The sequence below is a fragment of the Nesoenas mayeri genome (assembly GCF_963082525.1).
Source record: "Nesoenas mayeri genome assembly, chromosome: 1".
Taxonomy (NCBI): Eukaryota; Metazoa; Chordata; class Aves; order Columbiformes; family Columbidae; genus Nesoenas; species Nesoenas mayeri.
This window is the reverse complement of record NC_137541.1, coordinates 124,637,675-124,663,093: the sequence shown is the minus strand read 5'-3', so window position 1 is coordinate 124,663,093 and position 25,419 is coordinate 124,637,675. Positions and strand designations below refer to the sequence as shown.

At 41.0% G+C, this 25,419-nt stretch overlaps 1 protein-coding gene across 2 annotated transcripts in view; it reads right to left on the bottom strand.

Annotated features, from left to right (window-relative positions):
- Positions 1 to 8,117: 8,117 nt before the first annotated feature.
- GRIK1 (glutamate ionotropic receptor kainate type subunit 1) overlaps positions 8,118 to 25,419 on the bottom strand; it is a gene marked incomplete at both ends in the record, with an annotated part of 173,138 nt that continues 155,836 nt past the window's right edge. For both annotated transcript variants that reach the window (XM_080358509.1, XM_080358510.1), the window contains 3 exons: positions 8,118 to 8,273; positions 18,985 to 19,235; positions 23,645 to 23,870. In XM_080358509.1, the coding sequence (XP_080214635.1) occupies positions 8,118 to 8,273; positions 18,985 to 19,235; positions 23,645 to 23,870 (633 nt within the window). The remainder of the gene's footprint in view (positions 8,274 to 18,984; positions 19,236 to 23,644; positions 23,871 to 25,419) is intronic.

The window sequence follows — 25,419 nt, the reverse complement described above, 5'->3', positions numbered from 1 at the left end:
CTCAGGATCAGCTTGCTGGAGAAAAGCTTTACAAGTCTTTATCACCTCTTTTGCCATCCTGCAGCAAACAGGAGCAAGTCTTCACATGGCTTTTCTCCCTCTATTTGTGCTAGTTTCCTACACCCTTTCACATGGTTAAAACATCATCCACAGTGCTCTCATCAGGTCCTGCTTCACTGGTTTTTGAGATCAGAATATTTCCTTAGTGTTGTCGTTTCCAAGAAGAGATGGTAGGCAGCTCTAGGATTGAAATCTGTATTTATTCTTAGGATTTCCTTAGAAATCACTTAGAAATTTTTACACTTTTGCAGCAGGGTTGTTTTTTCTCACATTTTTCAGAAGCCATGGAATGCTTTTGCTGCAGCAATGTGCTCCTCAGCAGAAAACAAAGCATTGAAAACACAAAAAGCCACCAAATGTAGCAGCTTTGAATGCTTTTACTTTGTAGAAAAGCTAATGCTGGGGCAGAAAAAAATATTTAGGCCTCTTACAATGTCTCCTTTACTATATATTTTATATCTAGCAGAGTCTGATGTCACTTGTGGGCAGAACCCAAAGGAAATAAAATGGGTCACCTGATGAGTAATTGGTTTATTTGAACCAAGTATTACCCTGAATGATGACTCATCAGGCTGGAGCTCATTTGGAAGCTGAGGATAGTGTGGACCCAATAACCTTGTAAATACTCCTTACCCTTTCCCTCTGCAAAGCTCAGTAGAATCCCAGCTTTTAGCACTTTGCTCATCCCTGTAATTCTCTTTGTTGTTTTTGAGGTGAAGAGTGAGTCCTCCCCGTTTTAAGTGTTCTGGGGCTGTTAATAACAAAATCCCCATTTCAGTAACAGATGCTCAAGTGCACTTGTGAGTGGAGGTGCTACAGATGCAGGACTGTCACAGCAGTCTCGCCCCCACCATGTTTGGCTGCCCAGGTGTTGTGTGCCTGCAGCTTCTGGCACCGCATCGCTCTAAAATAAAGGGAAACTGCCACAGCCAGACCTGCCCTTGCCTCTCTCTGCTGAATTTTTCTCCCTGTCCATCAGTCCAGGTTGTGTCCCAAGGATACACAAGCCTACACAGAGGGAGGCACAGCTGCCCTGGTCTGGCAGAGAGGTGATGCAGGGAGTGAGACCTGCCCAGAGAGTCCCGGTGATGCTTCCCCCATACCCATGGGCTTAGCCCTTCCCCAGAACCCCTGGACAGCCAGAACTCAGACCTTCCCCAAGGGTGGCACCTACTTATTGATGGTCTGCTCTAATAGGACAGCCAATGGGGTACAACACACACCCCTAGCAATGCAAAGCCCTGTAAAATCTGCCTTTTTGTGGTGGTGGTGGGAGACGTGCTGTGCACTGAATCAGGAGGACTCCTATGGGGGAATCCTTGGGGGCAAGGCGAGCCCTGCCCATACTCCTGGGAAGGAGGGAGTTGGGGAATTGCCTAGGAAAGGAAAAGTGAATTGCAAGCATATGGCTTTCCCCAAATCCCAACAGCACAGCAATTTGGGAGGAAGGTTGGCAGCTGGCCACATTTTCCTGGGGATGAAGGCGTTGTCCCCTCAGGGGGCTCAGGATGGAGGAGCCAGAAAGTACACTAGCAGTCACTTACTTTCCAGCTGCCATTTGTATAAATCTGGTTTGGTGACTGCATTTCTCCAAAGTGAGTAAGCTTTCTGGGTGCTATCCCCTTGGAGGGCTTCAGTTCTGAGTGGCACTAAGGGAGAGAGAGCTCCAGCCTTTGCAGGAGTCCAGCTCCTGGAAAATGTGTCCAAGCTCCGCTTTGCATTTGAAAGCTTTGGCTAAAGACATACTGCATTATGCAAGGTGGGCCTGTCTGAAGCAGAACACCTAGCAGCTTCCAAACTGCACCTTATCTGAAACCACTGGGGGGCTGAGAAGTGTTATGGGCTGCTGCACACCTTGATGTATTGTAGAGTGGATGAGCACAGCGTTATCTGGTTCAGATGTTTCGGTAATTGTGATTCATTAGGATAACTAGAGTTGGGTGGCTAGCACCTGTGTGCTCCTGCTGGGCTGCTGTCAGTGCTCTCAGCTCCAATAGGAAACATATGGCTGTACTGGCTGGATCCAGATTTTTTCCTCCTTTTATAGTCTCTTTGTGATGTGTTTGTTGGCCTCTGCAGCACTGAGGGTGCAGTTGCAAGCAGCTTTTTTAAATGACCTGGAGGAGTGATCAGTTTGATGAGTTTTATCCATCCTCCCCCAGCAGGAATGCCCAGGTGCTGCTGGCAGTGCATGGCTGCCATGGGGACCCATGCAGTAGCAGGCTATGCTGACAGAGCTTCTCTTACCCAGGGAACCATTTATTCTCCACTGGGAGGCAAGGGGAAGACAAAGGATATTTAGTCCTTACTGTGGATATCTATGTTTTTCATATTACTCAGAGTCAGGCTAGAAATCCAGCCTCCCCACAGACTCAAATTTGTGGGATGCTGCTCTGAGACTGCATGTGGGTCTGGGCCATACATACAAAAAGTAAAGTGGTTGCTTGAGTGTGGGTCTCATCTCCTGGACTGTGCAACTACTATCAAAATCTAGAAATGCAAGGGAGAGCTTCACGTCTTAACAATGATAGCTGTATAATGTTTCTGCTAACAATAATGGAATTTGGATTTGGAGTAGGTGGTGACAGGCAAACAGGAGTGTAGCTTGAGTCAGAATTCATCAGCAGGGAAAAACACATACATCTTTATCAATAAATGGGGCTAAAATAAAATTGCAATTATTTGACAGCTCTAAGTGATGTATCTCTAAATAGTGGTGGTTCTGATCATTGAGAAATCTTGACTCCTGCAAGCTTGACAGAGAGTAATTAAGGGACCAGCTCAGCAGTCAATAAATGCCCCACAGGATTACAGGTTCACAGCAGATCCATGCAATGCAGTCCTCTGACAAAAGCCCCAAAAGTAAGGTGATCCTGATCTATTCTGCAGCAGCTTATAAATCATGCTATTGGGCTGGGCCCTGGGCACACAGCTTTAACAGTTGATTATATATTTCCAGCATTCCTTCTTTTTCACTGAGCCTGCCTTCCTACTTCCTTAGGAAAGTTAAGGGATGTTGAATAATCCTTACTAAGCCCACAGACTGGTGGTGGGTAGCTGTACAGGAAAGATAACCTGGCACTAAACCAAGGCCATTTCTGGAATGAAACACAGTAAAGACATTCAACAGCATCTGTCAATATTGTATTTCTCTTTTATAAACAATAAGGATGCATTCCTGCTGCTGCCAAGATAGAGATCTAATGAGGACATTGACTTTCCTAATGGGTAAGCTCTAATCAGGCTTCTCTGCTACCACATGCCGCCACACAGGAAAAAAAGAAGGAAAATAATATTTGTTGGGATATGGAGAAAAGGTCACAGTAATCATATCTGCTACTATATTGATATGTAAGATTGCCCTGTACTCGTCCTTCCTCCCTCAAGACAAAGTAGCTTTCTCGGTCATGGAGTGAATTTACAAGTAGCAGCTGAAGCTAAGGAAAGCATTTCTAGCGACACAGCTTGGTTTGCAGGAGGGAAGGTTCTTTAGAAAGTGATTTGGTTTTTCTTTAAACACTTCCACATACAGAAAATATGAAGAGTAGTGTGGCTGTGAATATAGTAGACACAGTGGACTGTACCTGCATGGATTTGTGGAGTTGAGAGCTGTCTGAGTTGTGTATGAGCAGCCCAGCCAGCATCCTAAACACATTTGGAGAAGGGTTGAAAAGGTCAGAGCTCTAAATCAGGACAGCACTTAGTTGAATCCTTAAATACCAGTGGGATTTAAATGCATCCCTAGGCTTTTTCCTTAGCTACAATTTTAGCTAGCTGGAATATTAAATATTCAGTTGAATCAAGGTGGGAGACACAGTGGTCATAAGCTCCCCGCAGGTCTGTAGGTTCTCTGAGCTGTGCTCATGACCAGTGTCAGGGGACATGGGGACACCCCAGTAGCCTAGGACATGGCGTCTCAAAGGGCAGCAGGTCACCCCTGGCCTGAGGTGGGAGCAGGTACTGGCAGCCAGTGTCCATTGGGCTCCTCTGTAGTCTCGTTTTAATCCTTTCTGTAGTTTCTTAAAAGGAGGCCAATTCGTGGGAGAGTCTTAGGGCACGAAAGTGGTGCTGTACTGCTTATTTTGTACATATATTTATGTATATATCTATGGTGGTTGACAAAGAAAATCGTGCCTGGGGGAACAGGTCCGACTGATAGGGAAACTTGTCTCTGGATCATGAGAAATGTCAGAGGAGAAAGCAGAGCAATAGGTTAGGTTGGTGGCCTGTGGCTGCTTGAAGTTTTTAGGGAGCCCACATTTCATGAGGCAGTTCACACCTCAAATCCACTCAGTCTTTGGGGAAAAATTGTGTTGGGGGAAATACTGGAGAGCTTTTATAACCAGTTACCAAGCTGCATTCTTGCAGCTGGCAGGGAAGGGCAAAGCCACACATCATGATGTGCTTCATGAAATCATAGCAGGCTAGTTAGCTCCTTTGCATCAAGTATAGTTTGGCAAGCTGCCATCCGAGTTTAACACAAAAACTTCCTGATATGTTTGACTTCTTCAAGGTACTAAAAAAGAAAATCAAAGAAGAACCAAATATATTTGCTTTATTGTTTTCCCATTGTCACATATTTCTTCCCAGACAGCAAAGAGATTCATTTTTTTCCCAGCACCTTTCTATATGTGGCAAACCACTAATACTGATGGGAAAGTTGAAATGTAAAAAGTAACCAAAGTACTGTCTGCTAGTTTCAGGAAAACAGCAACAGATTAAAAAAAAAAAAACAAACAACTTTGGAATTCTTAAACCTCAAGGTCTGAGCCATAGAAGAGTGTTCCTTTAAAAAGAAAAAAAATTTAGCCTGATCATAAATCTTTTATCACTTTGAATTTAGTGATTTAAAAATATCTTAGCTGAAGGCTGTGGATGGCAGAGCAATAGAGTTACACAGACTGAAAAATAATAATTCACTTTTCAATCATGATATTAGAATGTTGCTGGTAGTCTGAATGGCCTGTTTGTTACCTGATGGTGACATAAATAAATGAAACTAACTCTGGAAGTATGAAAGCACCTTATTATAAGATCCTCTATGAGCTCTCAGGGCCAGGGACTGTTTTTCTTAATGATTGCTTATCAGCCCAACCTGCCACTGCAGTTATGTAGGAGAACCAACTTCACCAAAGCAAGCACTGATGTTAGAGCTTCCTACTGTAGTCACCTTAAAAGAGACCCTTCTCCTTCCTTTCTCAGAGGACAACTACTTTGAACCTTCTTAGAGAAACTCATGGAGGATAGATACAGTACAGAAGAAATGCTGGAATGCAGCAATAATAATCCCTGTCTTCAAAGGAAGGAAAAGAAGAATCTAGGGAGTTTTGGGCCGGCTTCTTAACTTCAGCTGACCGGGAAACACTTGCTTGAAATAACTATTTTGCAAGTACTTGGTAGGAAATGAGCAAGAGTTCATAACAATCTGACAAAAACAGGTCTTGTTAATCTGATTAATTTCCTTCTTTAACAGCTTAAGGGGCCTTATGGGTGAGGGAAGCCTTTGATCTCGTCCTGCATGACATTTTCATAAACAAGTAGAGCAATAGGTCAGATGACATATACTGTGTGGCATCCAAAATTGCTATTAACTGTCCTATTGACTCTCAGAGCTTCACTGTCAAACCTGGGGGGGACTTAGAGGGGTCCTTCCACCAACTGGGTCTTCTTTATAGATGGTTTTTAGTGAGCACATATGCTAAATTTGCAGGTACTGCAAAGCTGGTTCATGCAACAAAACATGGCTGTGGCCAAACTGATCTTGACAAACTGTAGACACAGTCTGATACAGAAAAAACCCAAATCAAAACCAAAACCAACCAAACAACAAAAAACTACAAGACCAACCAACCAACCAACCAACAAAGGAAAAAAACCAAAACAACAACAACAACAACAACAAAAACAAACAAACAAACAAAACAACAAAAAAAACCAAACCCCAAAATCTGCAATTCCACATGGTGATGGCCCTAAACTCCAGCTGAAATTATTATTGCCTGTATTACAGAAGGGTCACCCACCTTATGCAATTCAGGCAAGGAGAAATCCTCACAAGCTGCGTGAGCAGCAGTATGACCTTCGAGACACAAGAAGAGGTTTTTCTGCCCAGCTCAGTGTGGGTGGAAAAGCCGATCTAGCTTTGGGTATTGTTTTTTGGGAAGGGTATGGAGTAATTACAGAGATCCTTGGGGAGAGAAGTGATAAAAGCAGGAAATTTAAAAAACTGAACCCCCACAGAAATGCTAAATGAACAGAGGTGTCTTCTAGTCTATAATAATATCAAAATGTATGAAGCATGTCTTTTGTAAGCAATACTATTCATTGCAGATTGACCTTGCCATGCAGCACAACATGAACGCTCACAGGGGACTGCAGGGCTTAGTGGTGGGAGGTGAAGGTGGAAGAGAGATTTCTCCACTCAAGGGCTTTCACATTACTTTCTTCTTTTGCAGAGGAAATGGCCATGGATACAAGTCAAAGGTAATCAATTGTAAGCACTAAGTTCTCTGGGGTAATATAAGAAGGACAATAAAACTTAACACTTTGTTGGAGCACCTGGGTCATAAACATCCCCATAAGCTGAAGCAAATACTGTTGATATAGCTCAGGTTTGCCCAGCTCCTCATGCTGCACAGAAAAGCAATTGGTGGCTTCAGTCCTCTGGTTCAGTTTTTCCAGCCTTGCCTTAGGATTAGAGATGGTTGTAGTGGTGCGACAGCCCTGGACAGACCCAGCTCATATATATATATATATACATATAAATAAATATACATATAAATTTAACCTAGCGTGTAGGAAGGCAGAAGAACAGCTCCTGGGCGCATAGGGCACCCATGTCCCACATTCACCTTCACCCCTAGAAGTGTGGAGGTGCCTGCATTTCACCTCATTCCTTTTGCAGGCATCCTCAGAGCTAACCAGCTGGCACCAATAAAAGCCCCATGACCAACAGAATTAATCACAGGGACAACATAGCAATAAATAGAAATGTGCTATACCTCACTGCAGTACAGAGCAACAGTTTTTTTGGAGTAGAGGAAAGCTGCTGCTATAATGCATCACTTCTTCAAACAGAGGTTTCTTCACAAAAAAAAGACTTAATTTCTCTTTCCCTGTTAAAACATTTTGCTGGTGCCCTCAGCTGTTGCAAGAAAAGGTTTAAATTCCAGAGCACTGGCTGTATTTCTGTCAGACCTTGTTATCTTTGTGGTCAAGATTTGTTATAAATTGGATATTATTGCCTCCAATTTCTAATGGATTTTAATTTTGTCAAGAACTGTTTTATTGGTATCACAAGCTGGAGGATACGGCAGTGTGACAACATCAGTGTTGCCTTCTCCTGATCAGTGATCGCTCCTGTTGTGATTGTGGTTTTTCTTTTTTAACATCTAGCACCTGGAGCCGTCGCATTACCTAATAAATATGTTATAAAAGAAATGAAAAAGAGAAAAGGAAAAACAAGTTTCTCACAGAAAACGACCTAAAAAGTGTTCCTCACAATACCAGTGGAAGTAAAAATAACTCATTGCTGGATACCATTGTAACCTTTGTATTTAAGACATTTTTGTATCGTTTAGGAATTTAGTTGTCCTTGTGTATGAGTTAATTGTATGAATTTTTACTTTGGTTATCTGGGTCCTGGTTTATAAACATTTGTGCTCAGCAGAACTGCAATCTTTTCTCCAAAAGAAAACAAAAGAAGTTCCACTCCCAGATTACTGGAAAAAAGAACCCTGTCTCTTGTTTATTTATTTATTTAGAAAGCACATACAGCAATGCATGGGGAGGGGAAGAGAGATGCAAAACAGGAGAGCATACAAATCCATCTCGAAAGAAACAGTGAGACACTTCCCAGATGATTAGTAGTACATCAGTCTATGTGAGCATTTAAACTGCTGTACCTCTAGATTAAAAAAAGAAACCACAGAGAATTTCTGAAGAACAAGGTAAATGTCTATATTTCAGAAATCCCACCACGATCCACTTGTAGGCAGCAATGTTTTTGTTTTGTTTTATTTTTGCCTCTGATATTTCCTCCCGGGGTTCTCTCTTGCTCATGCTATGGTTTCTTTCCTCAGTGTCCGCCTCTGGTGACAAGTAAGGATACTTGTGAAGGAAGATTTCCCCTTCGTTCTTGACCTTTTCTTCAACTTCTTCTGATGCTTGAGTGAAATTCCAAGCTCCTCCATTATCGCATTGAAAGAAAGACACTGGTGGAAGACAGAAATAGCATTAGACACTTCACACTGAAGGCAGAGTTCGACCTTACGCTTTGCACAAATGGTGGCTCTTGGAAGCCAGGACCTGAGCTCTTACTGGTGGGCTCGAAAAGCTTCTCTGCTGAGTTCTGCCAGCTTTAAATAAGCCCCTAAGGTATAATAAATGAGGCTGTGTAAGTCATGTCTTTTTGCCTAACTTGGCTTCCACTGAATTTAATTTAACTTTGGCTTAACTAAAGCTGCTTATCAATGTTTCTGAAATTCTACACAGATGCATTTGCGATGTTTTGGTGGCTTTGTATCATAAAACTTACCCTTTTTCAGTAGGTAAATTTCCTCCTGACCTTAAAAGAAAAAAGATCATCTTTTTTTTAAAATCACATGTACCTTAGCCACAAAAAAAATGGTATACTAGAGAAAACAAAGAACACCGGTTCTGAGGGTTTCTTTGTGGTTTAGTTATTTTATCCTCATGGAATTAACAGACATTTCTAAAATATAGCACAGCCCTCAATCTTCTCTTTCTTTGGAAAGAATCTTTTCCAAATATTGTGTGTTGAAGACAGGAGAAAATTACCACAGGAATAAGGCAGCTGAATAGTTTAGAAAGAAAACAGAAATATTTTTTCTTACCACCATCATAACATTAACAAAGACATTTTGGGTAAGTGGAAACATCCCTTAAAATCTACAGCTGGAATAACTATACATAGCACAAAGAAACACAAAGAGGCTTTAAGTGCATCTAGCAATGCAAAAATGTTTCATGCAAATATATATAAATAGTTATTTATATATAAAATGAAGTGATGGTAGCAGTGTGAAAGAAAGCTTTAACCACCTTACCTTCATCAAGTTGAGAAATCCTTCCTACCAAACCCTTTCTAGAACCGCAGAACTGAGCAGCTTTAAAACAACTGGTTAAAACTACAGTTCTTGTAGAATGACACCAACAGCACACAAACATGGTTCTCTGTTTCAAATACAAATTGCCTTCTAAAGGAAACCTTGCACCAATGCAAGGTAAGCAGCCTTCAGTTCTTAACCAGTAATAATGCAATAGTGATCTCAGTTGTATAGGGCTAAAAAAAGTAAAAACAGATTTATTATTGGAAGAAGAGAAAACCCAAGCTTTCCTAGTAGCCAACTAGTCCAGGGGAATGTTCTCCAAAGCAAAAGAGTGTATAAGGGTAACTTGGATTAAGGCTAAACAATTTCTTCAAAGTAGCAAAGGAATTCCAGAGAAGTGAATTCCACATGCTGTGCTTCTTCCTCTCCAATATAAACCTACACTATAACGTGTGTAACCCTGGTTCTGCAAACAAGCTCGTCAGTTCATCAGCGCGTGTGTGTATTGTAAATGTGTATGATCTTGCATATGCCAGAATGTCCTTTTGTGGGATGGACTGCACACAGATTAAGATCTGATAGTATGTTAAGTCTATAGTTTAATATGCTCTTTTTTTGAGATGTTTGATTTTTGCTCATCTAAAATTATTAAGTGTACATAAATTAGGCTACTGTTAATTCATTTCAGACCCAAAATATAATAGATGTAGGCCAGGGCAGTATATTGCCTTTTTTTTTTTTTTCAAATTACTGTCGGTATTAGCCAGGAATTTGCTGGTGCAATTATAATTTAAATATCCCCTTTGACACTGTAATATAGGAATTCCAGTGTTAGCAGAGTTACAGTTAAAGGTGTTTGCTGCAGCCCCATGCCCTCAGGAAACAGCAGGTAAAGCAGGTATCGTCCTAATAAAGATACTATTTCTGTGTTGCTTCAGGCTTTTTTAGAGAGTAGTACCACTTATTTTCAAACTAATAAAGATGCATGCTCTAATTATCCATGAGTTAGCATGGATAATTTCTCTCTACTATCTTAGTTTTAATTGAGCTTTCAAAAGCTAGATTACAAAGTGATTCCAGAACTCCGTGGCACACAAGGAAAAGATCATATTAACCATTTGTAGGATTGATCATGTTTATTTTTATTTTCTTTCCTTGTTGTCCTTAGTAACCTGTACATTGTGTGTGTATTTAATAATAGCTATCAGTGTCTGTAATGTGCATGCAGAGATAATTTCTGCAGATGAAACTGTACCTTTTACGGCCTTGTTAATAAGCTTGTATTTTAATTTTCCAAACTGATTCCTATTATTCAGACAATGCAATTATCATAATGTCCTTCAATTTCATATCAACAAAATAGTCCCATGAAGATAATTTTACATCTGCAGACAGATGCTGACATTAAGTATGTGAGGATTTTAATATCTGACTACATGATTTGTAAAGTGCCCAACTAATTCCACTTCCAACTCTGTCTTGAATTTTAAAATAAATATTATCAGAAACACTTCAAGATATTCTTAGGAATGTCTTTGATGTTTAGGTCTTGTCTCTAAGAATTAAACTTTTGCTTAGTTGTTCATCAATAGCAGTTATATCTAAAACTGATTATAAAAACATTACTGTTCTTTTTGATGGTCTTTTCTGTAGACTTGATTATGTTTATCCACCCAAGGAAGCATGGAAGTAGGGCTTTCGAAATCTGAAAGTGTCTGCCTTATTGAAACTCTCTCATAACCTGTCCTGGCAATGGAAGGCCCCAGAGGGTTGATGACCCATGAGAGGTTGAAGCACACACACAGCACACATGGGAATCATAGAGTCATTTAGGTTGTAAGAGACCTGTAAGATCATGGAGCCCAACCATAACCTAACTCTAGCACTAAACTATGTCCCTAAGAGCCTTGTCTGTACATTTTCTAAACACTTCCAGGGATGGCAAGTCAACCACTTCCCTGGGCAGCCTGTCCCAGGGCTTCACAGCGCTTTCTGTGAAGAAATGTTTCCTAATATCCAATCTAAACCTCTCCTGGTGCAACTCGAGGCCATTTCTTCTCGTCCTAATGGGCTCAGCCACCTTGCAGAGAGACATGGGTCTGGGAGAGAGAGAAACAGGAAGAGCGTTTACAGTGGCAGCTGCCTGAGTTTTACACCTTTGTACCTCCTGGCTTTGTGAAAGCACAAAAGCAGTTTTAGATTTACACTTGCGTTATGCTTAGTTTCAAGAGACTTTAAACATCATTGTCATGAGTTTTGTCAAAGTGAAGCAATGACTTAAAATAGATTTAAAACCCTGAACTGATCTTTCAAAGATATCCCCATGGTTACGGACAAACTACAACTCTGATCAATTTTGTGTATATTCCTGTCTGAGATCCTACCACCTTTGAGAAAGCCAGCTTGAGGTGGCAAAGAACGTTACAAACGTGGGAGAAACAGGGCTTCCTCTGCCCCTCTGCCTTCACACAGAGCTTCAGATGGTCTAAAAGAGCAATCTGAGATGATACTTGGAACATTCAGGGGTTGGGCTACTCATCAGAAGGACAGTTACACACGAACTCTCCCTTGAGCTCCAGGAAGCATAGCTCAAAATCCTATCTATCTCCAAGCTTGTGCATGCCATCAGGAAACTGAACAGGTGCCTGAAAACTGGAATTGCCCCGAACTTTTCAAGTAGTAGAAAGCTGCAGTACAGAGCAAGTACTAACTCAGCCTGCATGCTGTAGGATTTACAGGAAAACACGGGCAAGAAACACATTCAGTGGGGACTCCCAAGACAGCCCTCTGAACAGCACCATCTCTGTAGCATAATTGCAGTAGCCTTTAAAAAGGGGATGGTGACATTATAAATTCAATTTAAAAGGGTAATATATTGTTCTTTTAGCTTCATATGTGGACAGCCAGACTGAAAGGGTTTCTTTAAAAAGCAATTTTTTTACACACTGTTATATCCACTTTTGAGGTCCTGCTGAGAATAAGAGCAGAGTAGACACAGAGCAATACATTTAACAGCGTAATAAGTTTAACATTTCACTTTTAGTCAGCTTGGCTTTCTCATTCTAGCAGTGTCAAAATGCTGCAGGACATGGCATGCAAGGCTAAAAGGAAATGTCATCCTTTAAAAATAGAAAAAGTTTTGCTCTCCTTGTGATATGTAACTCTTTCTTTTTGCCCTTTGGTCATTTCAGCAGGCTATAAAAGCTTGGTCATGAATTTCCTGAATCCTTCCTTCTCTCATGCAGAAGACTATGTTAAACTTTAATATAATTACAGATTCAGAATTTTAAAAATGACATAAAATGAAGTAGAAAGAAGACTGAAAAAAATAATGTAGTCAGGCTTTATCAATCTGCTGGTTATGCCGCTGGGCTACCACTGGGGACAAGATTTTTCAATTGCATTTTATCAGCGCTTTGCAAAAACAAACAAATAACAACAACAACAAACCCTATAGTGCACTGTGCTGGAGAACTGAGAACTATGAAAAAAAAAGGATGTGGGGCAGATTTTATTCTGGAAGAACACCTAACAAGCTCAGGCACAAAGAAGGATCAGGATTTTTCTTCTGCAGTGCCCTCATCACTGTGAAGGACCCATGGCTGGTACACCGACATATGTCTTCTGCTGAGAGAAAAGTGATTTGTTTGTGCTTAGTACAACCAAGGAAAAGTATCCAAAATAGCTTCTCCTAGTGAGCAAGCTGCTGTTGCGGCACATTAAGAATCTGTTTGAGTAGTCTGTCACTGATGGCTAATTGCATGAGGAGATCACTAAATTAAGTTTTTTAAACTGTCAGAATCTCTTGAACAGTGATTGTCAAAACAGCATGACAATAATCCATGGATTCTTTTAACTCTTCCTCAGTTATAGAAACTGTTCCTCAGTTTCCTGTTTACAAGGGAAAAAAAAAAGCTATTTGCTGGTCTCCCAAACCACCTGAACATGAATGGGATTGCTCAGTGAAGGCACAGATGGCCACAGTATTGCTGGATGGTGGGGCTGTGGCCTGAAACTGGAGGAACTCAAGCTGATGTTCATTGAAATAGGGGGAATTTGCAGACCTGACAACTTTAGAAAAATTTCTATTTTGCAAGAACCTCACCTAGAAAGGGGATTTCTTCCTTCTCCCCTTTCACCTCCTCCTTTTTTTCCAAAGAGTTAAAGATGAGAAACTTCAAGGCTTTGATCCAAAATGGACAGCACACAGGATACCATGGCAGTACCTAGAGTAAGTAACAGTCTAGTTGGAGAAGGGATTATTGCTGTGTTTGGTCTAGTTCTGCAGTGCAGGCCCATGTTGTTAATACACCCTCATCCTTTCTCTCTGAAATAGTGATCCTATTGCCCTTGTTCCCTTCATTCTTCTTTTCTTGTGTCATTTTCCCCTCCTTCTCCCTGCAACTTTGCCTAACTGGACTGTAGACTGTTCAATGAAGGCAGGAACTACCACTAAATGAAGATGGGCACACCAACCCCAGCCAAACCAACCTGGCAATGGCTTGGGACTAGATAATTGGCTGCCTCTTTGCTTTCAGTCATAGATGGCTCCTGTGTGTCAAATCATATGCCGTTTGTTTGCAAACACTTATGAATTTGAATATTTTGGGAGTTCTGAGTAAAATACAGGAACGACAAAACAAAAATTAATATAAAATGACATAAGGGTATGCTTATAGCCATTTTTCTCCCAAAATACCTCTGGCTATGCTTTACTGGTACTGCAGTGCCAGAACTGATGGAGTCTGTTGTGGCTCATCCATCACAGGCAGAGTTACTGGCTCTGTGCTGATTGCACAGCAAAGTCCCTGCACTGACATACACCTGAGAAAGGACCCAGTTTGTTTATTAGGTCCTAAATGCAGCTGCAGGGCTGCAAGTTAGGAAGATGCAATGATGATCATCTGCATTTGTGAGCAATTTTGTGGCCAAATATCCAAGTATAGCAGTCATAGACGCTTACAGTGTTGATAAGCAGAAAATCTTTGAATGCTTCAACACTTCTCAAAGCTTGTTATGTCTATGCAGGAGTCCTCCCAGGTGCCATGCACTTCATGGGAGATGCTATGGGCTGTGTGTTCCTCAAGCCTTCCTGTTAACCTGAAGGCCCCTGCCTTTTTCTGGAGCCCCAGCAAACCTTGTAAAAACTGTCTTTACAAGCATAGATATGTCAGTCCTCGGGCGGCATGCTGGCTCCTCACTGCCTCAGCTGCTGGCATGGCTGCTGAGGAGCAAGTGTGTTTTTAATAACTTTTTGTAGCTGGGAATGAAGCTCCATTAGGGAAAGGAGGACCTGCTTTGTTATTCCCACAAGTAAGTCATCCGAGAGGTTGCCTGTGGGGACAACCAGACACAGCGGAATGATGACTGTTACCAACAGTGTGACTGCTTCCTTGCCAGATACGAAAATGTTTACCCACAAAGGGACAGAAAATGTTTGGATTCTACATTCATCTAAAAACTGATTAGAAAACTGGTCAAAGCTGCATCCCAGAGGATTTCTTGAGAGACCAATAATGGAGATGAATACATTAGAAATTTTCCTTCTCCTCTGAGAGTTAAAAGAAGCTCAATTTAATTAGTTTTAAGGCTCTTCTACTGGGAAGCTGCAAACAAAAGTGCATTCTTAAATCAGGGATACAGAAGATCTAATTCAGGTCTTTGCTGGTAAGAAGGCTCATTTTATGAAGAACTAAAGCTTTCAAGGCCCTATTCAAACAAGTTAAAGTGCCATTTTGAGCAAGACAATTTCTTGCAGTGTCTGGAGCAGTGCATAAACACTCACGTACATAGATGAGCATTGGCAGAGGAGAATCGGTATAGTCTAGCTATGAGCAGCAGATCTTTGTCACAAAAAATACTTAAGCCTGCTGCCAGCATAAATAACGCTGACCAAAAATTGTAACATGAATAGAAGGAAAGCACAGGTCACTGTATTAACTGGCTTTTCTCAGGAGCCAGCTATGAGAGAAACAATTCAAGAGAAGAGTGGAGTTTCACCAGAGTGCTACAGTGATTGAGTGTGAAGTCATCCACTCGAACAAGTTTTCTAATTGCAGTAGAGTCAAGAAATAGCCCCTCAATAAAACAGATCATTAACTTGTTTGATGAGGAGGAACTGCACTGAGCAAGAAAACATTAAGTAGGTGTGAGGGGTTGTGAAATGAAATGGTGAAACTGGTGGTAGGCTGGAATACAATGAAATACGCGTGAAAGGTATTCAGGTTTTGAAAACGTCATTGTTTGCCACGGTTCATGTTATCCTACGGGCTGGCATTTCTATAGATTTTGTGTATCTCAAATGGTTGTCATATGTTTTTTGGTGGCAACAACAGATCCAGTCCATTGCCTCCTGCCCTGTCAGTCCCCAGACTAGCTGAGGACTAGAGGAAATCGAAGTGTTATCCTTCCAGGATATAAAAAGCATCCAGTACCAACCTCCTACACAAAAGTTTCCTTGTGTTTTTCAATATGAAAAAACAATGCCAAGGCCAAGGAGTTTTCTATGTTACAAAGCCTTGAACCTCATGGATTGCTCAAGCCAAGTCAATGGATTTATTTTGTGAAAGGTATATAATAGGTGGGCCTGAGGGTGTTTTGTTGAATATGTTCTTAAATGTTAATGGCTACATGGCATAAAATTTAACTGATAGATATGATTTTGTGCTATGATAGTTACTTGGAGGCTTTGGCTAATGAATTTTAAATGGGTGAATTAAATTTCATTAAATATTGACACTGGAAATAAGATATACCAGCTAAAAATCTCTGGCTGCTTATAATAGGGGTTCAGAAAGCTAATGGAGCCCTGCAGGTTATTTTCTGAGGTTTATAAAGAACTGTTTGGCCCACTTGCTGAATGCTTTGGCAGAGACCAAACAAAATAATTCTCCATGCTTTTAGCAATGAGATTACTGTTGATTTACTCAGGTTTGGTAGGAGATGAAAAGGAGGTAAATATTTTTTCTTACCTGAAAAAGGTGAATTAACCCATGAAATGACAAGATGACAATTGTACACAGAGACTGTGATAATTCTTAAAATCTACTACAGTCTATTGCACTCACTCTTTGCTGTAGGTGTAATTATTTTCTGTGATATGCATTTAAACTGCCCAAATTTCCAGGACTTTGGCAATTTACATTTGGTTAGCTTATCTCCTGCTGAAGCAAGAGGCACTTTGCAGTCGTTAATAATGTGTTGGTGAGCACAACCTTTGCCATTATGTGCACTGTTTAAGTTTAATGCTTTCCATCAGACACACCTTTTTTCTTTCCTGACTATACAGTATGAATTGAGGGCTGTGTTCGAATCCCTCGCTCCTCTCGGATTAACTTGCCACAGTCTAACTCCGTAGATAAGGTGGTGCCAGAGGTGGAGTTGGACGGATGGGTTTGCTTACATTGTAGTCCGTAAAAGAAACAAAAGGCCTTGCATGCAAGAAAAGAAAAATGGAGAACATAAATAAATGAAAGAAGCAAAATTAAAAACAAACATGAGAATGAGATTAAAAAGCTATATAAATCAAAATATATTCTACTTATGGAAACAGAAAACTCATAGATTGTATTCGACTCATGCTTTGGATGGGTTTAGTGATAATATACACTCTATTGCATTTTCCATTTAAGCTTCTTATTTCACCAGAATAAAAATAAAACAAACTGAGAGAAATCATAAAGTAACACTGGAATTGCTGGTATTCTACTTTCTGTAATATTTCTTCTGGAAAAGAAGTATTGTATCACCACATTAGCTCACTTAAAGATTTTAATTATTAAGAGACTGCCTATAATAAGCTACACATTGCTGTGAAACAATAGTACAGTTTCAGAAATGGTACATATATATATGCAGCCCTGAATATTATGTTATCTACTCAACATATTGCTAAGTAAATTAACACTCCCTTGTGATATAAAGCTTTAGGTCTACTGTAATTATGACTTCAGGAATGCATTGCCTTTTCCAGGCTCCTGAAGAGTTTCCAGGATATTCTCCACCATACTAACATTTGTACCAAACTTTTTAATTAGCTTCAACTATTCTCAAAAACGTATTTGAATGAACGATCTCCTGAAATATGAATGAAACAAATATATTGATACATTCTCTATGCATTTTGTGCTAAAATTGTCCATAGGGTTAAAGTACTAATCAGGAAGCTTCAATATGTGCAAAATATATAAATCCTTTATCTCTGACTTATTCCAAAACAGCGACATTTTGATTAATACGGCCTGCAAAGTTGCTCCACATGAGCTGCGTCTGTTGTTCATAGACTGTGTCATTGTCTTTAATGAGGGTCTGCTCAGGCACACGTGCAGATGTCTGCAAGGTCAGGAGCTGCCCTCTCCTGCAGGATACTGTGAGGACCGAGGCCACTGACATTGGCATGAGGTGTCATGGACCCAAAATAACACCAAGTGCCATTTGGAAAACGAAGATGCATGGGAGGATTCAGCTCACTTCCTTTCAGCTGTCTCAACAGCTGGCATGTAGTCTTTGCTACAATGATCCCTTATTGGCAGCAAGGGGATGTAGGTGATTTATCCTACTCAAAATCAGATGTCATCCCCCCAAGGCCCTCAGCCCCGGCTACTTGTTTTTACTCAGCTATCAATCTCTCCCATGTCTCAGCACCACTGCTGTGTGCAGTGTAAACTGCACCTCTGAGAACAAGTTCAAAATGTTATCCTTCTCCTCTCACTCATCCCCCTTGCCTTCATTAAGGTTATTTTTCTCAACAGTAATTTCTGGCATTTATGTGTCATCAGCCTTGCAGGGTTACACCTTGGACGACGAGGTTGAACTGCCCACAGAAAAGCTCCTGCCTTTCCCATCTAAAAGTGAACTTAAACAAGTCACTTTGAAGCAGATGCCTCATGTCTAGAAACCTGAAGTTAGGTGATATGAACTCACCTCTTGGGGACTGTGTCAGGGACCACTGATCCTGCCTGGCAATGTGACCCTTGTCCCTACCATAAGTACTGCTGAAGTGAGGAGGATCGGGGTAGCCACAGCAGTTGAGCCAAGCAGGGTCACATCAGGGACTAGGACATGGCCAGGAGCAAACTGGTACCGGGGAAGGCAGCCAGAGTAAGAAGGCTGGCAGACAACTTAATGAACAGACTCTGAATTGCTGCCCATGCCTTTTTTCTTTTACAGCAGCTGGTGGTTCAGTAAATGGGTGTTTACACTCTATTTTAATGATTGATTCTATCTCACAAACTGCTGTAATACTCAAGGCATGATTTATATACAGCATTTCCTTTGTTTTCCCTCTGCCCTTTTAAATTGCTCATTACGCTTCGGTGGAGCCATAACCAGAATTTCTTTAGCTCCGTAATCTTACTTTACTGTGGCATCCATCACCATTCAGTAGGTCTCCCTGCTTTGAAGTGCATGCTTCTGCACAGTGTGTAAACCCCTGGCTGTGAAAAAAATGCTTTCTAGAGCAAGAGAAAAATTACACTTGGGGATTTGGAAGTACATTCCTGTTGTTACTCAAAGGGCTGACGCTAATGTCACATAAAAAAAAAAAAAATCCAGTTTGTTTTATTCCTTTCCAGCATAATTTATACTTGAAGTCTTAAAGATCAAGCAGAAACTGTTTGAGAAATTAATTGCTCTTGTTCAACACTGCCATACTAAGCAGGACTAATTGGACTGTGGGTGAGGTTCTTCCCTGTTCTTATTAATAAATTATTTGTCTTTGGTGCCAGAAACGCATGGTGAGAGTTCAGCAAAACAAATTCTGCACTCCAGCAAAGAGACTTATAATGCAGTCACCTCCACATCCACAAAGCTCAGCCTCCCAGAAACATAAGCAAGATGGAAATGGATGACTCACCTGCTCAATATCACTGTTTTTCCTTGATTTATATATAAATTCACCAATGGCTACAAATACCGAAAGAACAAGCCCTGCAGCGAGCACTATGAAGATGCCACCGATATTCTCCACCCCGAGAGCACTGGCTTCTTTGCTGTCCTCCTCGGGGCAGCCGTTGCCTCGCCACCACTTTTCCTTCATCATGTGCAGCTTTCCCTCCTCCTGGAGCTGGAGGATGGCGATGGTGATCTTGTCTCTGTAAGGAGACCCTGCAAGGTGAGAGCAAGACCCATCAGCGCTGATTGCAGCCAAATGAGGGCAGGGACGGAGCATGCTGCTGCTATCTGAAGCAAAAAGATTGATCACAAGATTGATTATTCCAGCTAGAAAGTCCTGTTTTCCCTTTGGCTGGAAGTGTGAAAGGCCTCTTTGGTGTGGTTTTTGGTTTGAGAATTCACGATAATTTCTAGGGTTTCCTACTGAGGTTTATTTAAGCCTTGGCAGTGAGTTTTCTTGCTAGCTAATTCCTCCATATCATGTTCAAATATTGCTTTGAGCATCCTTTGAGATATTTCTGCTTTGCATCTCTTCTATTTACTTCAACATCTGTTTACTTTTCCTGCTGCATTTAAAATGAGTAACAGCTTAAGAAAAGCTCAGTCACTCAAATATATTTTCTTCTCATTTATATTATACCTGCATAAGCCCACAACTCCACTTCAGCTACCTTACATCTTATAAGAACACAAGGTGGCCGAGTCATTGTTATCATGACTTGCAATAACATTGGCAATAACTATTTCATGCTTTTTATTTGCAGGCCAACAGCTTGCTAAATGATGTGTCTTCAGGCTCGGCAGCATGAATGGGCCTGTACAGTATCTGGCAAATAGTGGGGTCACGTTGGGTAGTTCAATCTGTTGAGGTTTGCCTCTCACACACTCTTCTCTGTCTCTCCATCTTCCAAAATCTCTGCTGCCTGTAAGTCCCTTCAGCCAACTGTGCTCCTGCAGAAGCACAAGCCTGTAGCCCTAAAGAGGACAAGAGAGAAGCTCGCCCCTCACCCTGCTTCTGGAGCAGTGCCTAGTTAAAGGAAATTGCTACCAATTACGTTTTCCTATGTTGCCAGAAGCTGAAGTTATCAACAATAAGAGCAGCAATCCTTTATTAATTACAAGAGGTTAGTGGAAGTTAAGTTTTGGGGGATTGGATTAGATGACCTTTGAGGTCCCCTCCAATCCCTAACATTCTGTGATTCTGCGATCATGAAATAGATTTTTCTTTATGGAGCAATGATTTTATGATAGCAACCACGAGAGGGTTACAAGAAAAGCTGTTTGGTTCTCAAGGCATCTGTGTGCCGTCAAATCCTGCTGTGTTGGACTTCCTACAGTTGGAAGTGTTTAGTGTCTGGGTTGAAATACACTGTCACCAGTGCTTTGTCTGTGTAGCTAACTTCCATCTATCCTCTCCTCTCCCTTACCACTTCAATGAGACTATTTTCTTAAGCAGTAATTTTACCCGAAGTCACATTTTTTTTTGCAAATTAAAGCAGTTGCAATTATCAAGCCAATAAAAGTAAACAAAATTTTAAGGTAGAATGGGTGCCAGAATTTCAGCAATAGTGTGGTACACATAGACACGTACACTTCGGAAAAATCTCACTAGGCAACACTTTTGTGTCTTTGTGCATCTAACTAGTCTTGGAAATTTGGCCTCACAGCTTCATCTTTCTTTCTTATATTGCTGTGCAAGACATCATTAAAAACAATTGTACCATTAATACAAGTCCCCCTCTCTGCTTTTCAGTTCCTTTAACCTGCAGCATTGTCTGAGGAGAATCGGTGTGAAAACATCGCAGTTCTTCACTTGTTGTGCCAACACTCAGCTATTTTTCAGTATATCTTACTGCCAGCACTAGGACATGCTGTGACCACAGATGCCAAGAGACATGTGTCAGATTATACAAAGTCCATCTGGGAAGCCAGCAATCAGCAGCCACTGCTTGAGGTAGCCAGCTTTGAAAAGAAAATGGGCCTGCTGTAAGAATAGATGATTTCTATGCATGCTATTATAGAACCAAAAATAAGCACAACAGAAAACAGAAACACCTTCAAAACTGTCTTTATACAGAGAAGTGAATCATTATCACTGAAAACAGCAGCATCTCTCAGAAGAAAGAGCAGAATTCTCTCCACCTTAGGAGACAGTTGTCGCCCTGATAGCTGGAGTCTGTTAGATTGTTGGATTTGTCTATTTCTCCCTGTCTGAAAGGACATAGCTGTTAGGTAAAGTGAAGCAGTCTGAGTCACAAAGTAGGATTTGTGGGGATCTTAATTCTTTTTTGTGATATTTATGTTGCCAGCAGTGTTATCACAATTCATCTGGAGGGTAACAGGTGCATCTATATTTCTATGTGTGCTTTTAAAGTTTGCCAAGTCTGCCTGGAGTGTTAGATTGGTGATATTTTATTGTTGAGCACTAAAACCACACATGGATCCACCTCAACACTCTTTGAATATTCAGCATATCATTTATGGCCTCTGAGCTATTAAAAAGTTACCTCTCAAGACAAGAAATGCGTCTCTCTACTTTCTTAGCAGTCTCCCAAGTAACTGGTAATAGCTTTAGTGTTAGAATTACTAGCATCAGCACTGGCAGTGATAACTGGAATTGATATCTGTCCTGACATCTATAATGATGTTGCTTTCTTCAACTGGATTCCTCCCAGGGTCACATTTTGCATAGATTTCTCTTAGAGGTGCCTTTGCTACACCAGTATTTCCAGAGTGCATCAAGTTCACCACCAACCATCACTGCAGATTTTTCACCAGCAATGGTCTTTGCCAAGAATCTGATGAAAGGCCTCCTCTCTCTGACCCACTGGCTCCCTAATAAACATAAATGGAGATGTTTGTTGATACACTTAAATCCCCTTTATCCTAACTCAGCACAAATAAGTAGGAAGACACAGCCTATATCTGCAGTTTTTTACTTGCAGAAGATGCTCTGATAAAATAATGCATTTCCTGGATTCACAGAACTTTTGAAAATTCTCCTTCCTGTTTCTTTGGGAGCCAGATAGTGATGATATTCAGTTCATACACTGGGATTCTTGGAGTGCAAGGCATACTTTGGTGCTGCAAACCCTAGATGTGTCATTGTGCATTCTCCTGAAGGAATCAATGCAGACCAGCTAAGCCTTACTGAAACTTTGGTGTTAAAGGTCACAGACAAGTTTGGTGTTTTTAATTTTTTTTTTCTGTACAACATCTGAAATCAATAGTCTTGAATGCTATGAGGAAAAAATAACAGAGCCTTTGGGGTCCATCTGAATAGTGGAAAGATCTCCACAGCTTATCTTGTTTATGAAATCAATCATTTAAGAATTTAAGATGCCCGATGGCACTGAATTATTCCACAGTGCTTGGAGATATCTATTTCCTTGAATTTTGCTGGTTCTCCTTAAGAAAAAAAAAATAAGGCACATTTGTCATACAAGAAACATAAATACATTTCACAGCTGTATTTCCAATGGGTGCACTCTCTCTGAGGATTACCATCTGTTCCAATTATTCTTTCATTGTTGGTTTAAAGTATGGTGGCTTTATAACTGCAATGAAACTCTTGCTGTACATTTGTCTTTATTCACAATTTTAGCTTTTGTAGCTTTTAGCTCCTCAGGGTGAGAAGGCTGTTCTCACATAGCCAGTGGAAAAAATATACTTAGAATGTTACCTATATGACAAGCTGTCTGAGGTACTCAGTAGCATAAAGAATCACCATTCCAAGTACCATGGTGTTTCTCCCTTGATTATATCTGGTCTACCAAGAAACCAACAGACAGAATACTTTTCTATCTATGCAAACTGATATTGCCTTGAATAATTCCTCTGAAGACAATAAAATTGCTTAGCTGTTCACTGAGTGTGGCATGGTAAATGCATATGTGAGCACTATGGAGGAGTATATTATACAGGAAAAGGATTCGGTTGCCCAGTGCCAATTATTCACAACAACACAGCACAAAAAAACCTGACACTCTTTCTAATTCTCTACAACTAGAAAATCTTGAAAAGGACACTAGATATGCTATAAAAGATCTACTGGAAAGAGTTCAGAGAAACTGGGAGTCGTAAGACGCTGCTTAACTCAAAACACTGAAATCTGTGATGCAGACATAGAACCTTGCAATTGCATCTCACTATTCTTATGTGTTGCTTTGAGGTCATGAAACAGATCAGAAAATCATCCTCTTTCATGCAGCTTTCTTTGGGATGAATAAGTTGGACATAACATTTATCCAGCCCACTTCCATTTTCCTAGAGGCACTTCCTGATTTTCTCAAAGAAAACTGAATTTCAGCAACGCGACTTGCAGCTCAAGCAGCACAGAGGATGCCCAGTTTGCTATGAATGGGATGCCCCCAAAGGCGAGCAGGTCACTTGACCTTGTTCTGCAGATGTAGCCTGCACTGCTATATTCCTTCTTGCTTGCAGAGGCTGCTTGCAGATGAGCAGGGCAAGAGTACATGTTTTGCCTAAAAGGAGGTTCCTAGGGTCTCTTTCAATGAGAAAGGTTTCTAAAAGACTAGGATATGAGTCAAATGACCATCTAAGCTTCTGAAGGGGACATTGCTGGGTGTGCTCCACAACACCTGTGCCAGAAAGCATCTTACCAATAGGGGTTCCTACGCCGTAGCCTTTCGAATCAATGAGCCCCCCGATCTGGGTGAGGTTGCAGTTTCTCTGAGTCACGTACTCTATGCTGGTCGACTCCATGAGCAGTGCATAGTCTGTGGTCAGCACACGCTGGATTCCCTCGTCATTGTTCTTCACCAGTGCTGTCTGCTGCCTGCTGCTCATGAACGCCCACATCTTCTCGTATGTTGATATTTTGGATTTCTGAGGAGGGAAAATGAGGGCACAGAATCACACCAGCATCCAAATTACACTTGTAAAAGATTCCTCAGCCTTTTGTTGTGACTGATGCCAATAACATATCTTGAATGAAAGAGAATTGATAGCAGGGTTTTCCTTCCTGCAGCTTTTCTTCCTCACTGTGCTTTATGCCGAGGAATCTCTTTTTTCCATTTCCTTTGCAGTGCCAGGAACTTCATTACTGGCATGAGTGTGAAGTGCTTTGAAGTTTTTTGAGCTAATGCTGTTACATGGATTACAGCACAAACCCCAGCTAAATTAGTGCAGCTGGATACTGTTGCACTCAGAAGCATTGCTTCTGCCTGTCAGGGCAAACATACCACTCCAAAAACCTAATGATGAATAGAGTACTGGTTCTTTTGTATTAATATCGCTTGCCTAGAAGTCATGTGCTTCAGGGGTGAAGTCTGAGAAGCAAACCCGAAGCGGCTTTTAAGCAAACTTCTGCTTTGCATTGAAATCAGACTTAAGGGCTTCATCCTCCTCCCACTGAAGTTAAGGGGGAGTTTTTCAGGAGGAGTGTGCACGTGTCCTGTGCCGATGCCCAGTGGAAGAGGGAAGGGGGATGACAGAAGCCCCAGCCACCTCCTCACAGTGTTGAACCTTCCTTCCCAGGCACTCTGCAGAGAAAGGCAGTGCCAGTGCCCCCTTGTCCATACTTCTGCCTTTTTTTGGTGGATATAAAAACTGAACCTGCGCAGGAATATGCTGGAACCCTAAGCTACCCTGAAGATGCACTGCCTACAAAACAAAAGCCTGCAAGCTCTGACACAGTACTAACAGGATCAAACCTCTGTTTTCTTTGTATGCTCTCAAACAACGCTGAACACACAATGTTGCTTCTGGATTAAATATCAAGGTACGCTTACAGGCAGCAAAACCATTAGAAACTGTCAAGAGAAATGACTTTGTCTCATGATGACAAAGCCAACCATGGCCAAACTACACTGCGCTGCAGCCTAGCAAGAGCCAGACACGGATAAACCAGCTTCTCAATGTAAATATGAGTTGAAGGTCCTCCACACATTTGTATTTCCCCACTTTTGGGGCAGTATATCCTCACTTCTTTCATGGTCTCTATATTTTAGCCATCATAGCTGATTTTAGGTTAACTGTGTGGAGACCATCTGAGCTTATTAAACACCACTGTCTGAAGGATTCCCGTGCAGTTGATTTTCTGGTTCTTTGAGCTTTAAATGTTAATATCCTTCACCTGTAAATTTGATACCTGTGAATGTTACCTAATTTCCACATAAGTTTGGCAAGTCACAGGATACCACTAAACTTTGAAGATGGTTAAGTGGCTCTTTCCTAGTAGAACCATTTTTGCTGCTCAATTGGGAATATTTTTTGAAATTCCTTATAAGTTTATGCAGTTTGATATTGAATTTACTGGAAGGATGTATTCCTTTTTCAGATGAGTTTGAAAGAAAAACCTTAGCTTCTTGACTTGCCAACTGCCATTTTTTCTGGATAAGTCATATGCCAAATTCTGGCCTTTGAATTCTTATTG